Source organism: Thermobia domestica, chromosome 11 (genome assembly GCF_964235325.1).
Source record: "Thermobia domestica chromosome 11, izTheDome1.hap1.1, whole genome shotgun sequence".
NCBI lineage: Eukaryota > Metazoa > Arthropoda > Insecta > Zygentoma > Lepismatidae > Thermobia > Thermobia domestica.
Genome location: NC_137464.1, coordinates 7,956,764 through 7,959,107, shown reverse-complemented (window position 1 = coordinate 7,959,107; position 2,344 = coordinate 7,956,764). Strand labels below are relative to the sequence as shown.

The window sequence follows — 2,344 nt, the reverse complement described above, 5'->3', positions numbered from 1 at the left end:
TTTTTATAGTCATACAGCAATTTGACTTTTTTATTTTTTTATTTTTTATAAATGCCCAAAGTGGTTTTGTATCTTTAACAAGAGCAGACTCTATCTGAGAGATATATAACTTATATGATGAATCAATCATACTTTTTAATTTCCTTCTCAATTCAACAAATTTATTATGATAATAAACCGAGTATTTCTGCCGTTTTCTGCAAAATTCTTTTTCCTTTATACATTTAATGATTGAGGAAGAAAACCAGGGAGAATAACGATGTCTTGCATTTACCACTTTCCTAGGCACGTTCTTATTAATAATATTGTTAACAATGTCGTAAAATTTGTTTAATGCGCTCTCAGGATTGTGAGTCATTATTACTACATCCCAATTTTCATCTCTTAAGGAAGTATAGATATTAACAAAGTCAGCTTTGCTATAATTAAACATTGTCACCTGACTCTGTTTTGCATAAGTTATTTTTCCTGTTACTAATATTTGCATTAGTAAAGATGGATGATGATCATCCTCTTTTAATAGTGCACAAGCGTTTTTAGCAATACTACAATTTGTACTTTGATTAACAGAAACCAGGTCCAATGTTCTTCCATTTTTATTTTTAATATCATTTACCAATTTTAGATCGCAAAGAGATAAAAAATTCGCAAGAGCAATACAAATGTTACCATTGTGTAGTAGGTCTGTATTATTATCTTTAACTTCAGGTATATTAAAGTCACCAGCAATCACTACCTGATACTGGTTAGAAATAATAATATTTTCCATTAATCGGTAATATTCAACGTACTTATCTAATTTAGACTTTGGTGGAAAATAGACCGTTGAAATAACAAAAGTATTTATCCCAAACTGTAACTTAATACACACAGTTTCGACACCATTAATACTAATTTCTATATTTTCAGTTTGGTATTTATTCAAGGCAGCGACAAGAACACCCCCTCCTCCTTTAGATACTCTATCATTACGAAACACGTTATATCGATCGTCAATAAATTCATTGTTAAAAATATTATCATCTAACCACGTTTCTGTTAATATTATTACATCGTAATTTTCTGCAGATATACTAAGCAAGAGATCATACAATTTAGTATTAATACCCTTCACATTTTGGTAATAAATATTTATCTCATTTAAAGCCATTATGTTGAAAATAGTAATGTATTACAAAGCTTGTACATCATCCAATGTTCTAAGAATTAAAACGTTTCTATCATCTTGACTTTTTTTTAATTTGATATTTCCCGTCTGATCAACCCATAAATATGCGTAATGTTTCTCATTTTTCTTTTTCTTTGCCTGACCAAAAATACGCTTTCTATAGGAAGTAAGAGATTGATTTACATATATAGTTTCACTCATAGTATAACCCAAATGTGTTGTGTTCAGATTTCTTTTCACTTTTCTCCTCTGTAAAAACTTTTCCTTATCCGAACGTCGCACAAACTTAACTACGATTCCACTAAATTTTTGATGAGGTAATTTTTTCATTCTATGACATGCATCTACCATATCTTCACTAACATTAACATCTAAAGCACGCCCTACATTTTTCACTACATCAAGGGTATTTTCATTTGTACTCTCCGGCACACCAAATATTTCTAGTGTATTGCGCCTTCCGTATTGATCTAGAGCATCTAGATCCATTTTAACCTCTTGAATTTCTTGAATTATATTGTGCTTGACAGGAAATAAACATTTGTGGATTTTATATAATGTAAATCCAGTGTTATTTACATAAAACACGGCCTTAATAATAAACAACAAAGAATCATGTCAAGTATAATCGCCATCCATTTTCAAATCAAGGCAAGTAGTTCGGCAGGCAACGAATTAGCGGAGCGGCGATTGCTAACGATTAGAAATTAGCGTTACTTACAGATTTAGATAATTTTGTTTTATAAGTAGATGATTAAGAATAGGTAAATACTTTCGCCTAGATATTTATGCAACTTAGCATCTCTCAACTGTCTTAAACTTTGCATACTAGGCGCTACTCAGAAGCTGAGGTGTTTTTGAAAAAACAGAAATAGAAATAAATAGAAAATAGATATTAGGTTATTTTCTAATTTAGAGATTCCATTTCAGTTAATTTGTTGGATTTTTAGAAGGTTACGACTTCTCTCGAACAAAGTATGTATACGAAGGAGTGGACTTTTATTTCAAAGTTTCGGAGATATCATTTATCAATGTTGACCATTTAGTGAGTAAAGATGACAACAGAGTCATATTTACACTATGACAGTGTATGGTGAATACTTATTATTTCTGTGGATTCTGTATATTCTTTTGCGCTTTTGGTTCTTTGTTATCAATTTCTGTTGCATTTATTTC

The 2,344-nt window shown here is 30.5% G+C and overlaps 1 protein-coding gene across 1 annotated transcript; it reads right to left on the bottom strand.

The window, feature by feature from the left end:
* Positions 1-1,171: 1,171 nt before the first annotated feature.
* Positions 1,172-1,657, bottom strand: LOC145664594 (uncharacterized). Its single transcript, XM_081731401.1, has one exon. The coding sequence runs from the start codon at positions 1,655-1,657 to the stop codon at positions 1,172-1,174; it is 486 nt and encodes a 161-aa protein (XP_081587527.1).
* Between the last annotated feature and the right edge of the window lie 687 nt (positions 1,658-2,344).

Excerpts from the sequence above, each read along its gene's own strand:
- LOC145664594 (XM_081731401.1), bottom strand. The coding sequence starts at position 1,657 with ATGGATCTAGATGCTCTAGATCAATACGGAAGGCGCAATACACTAGAA.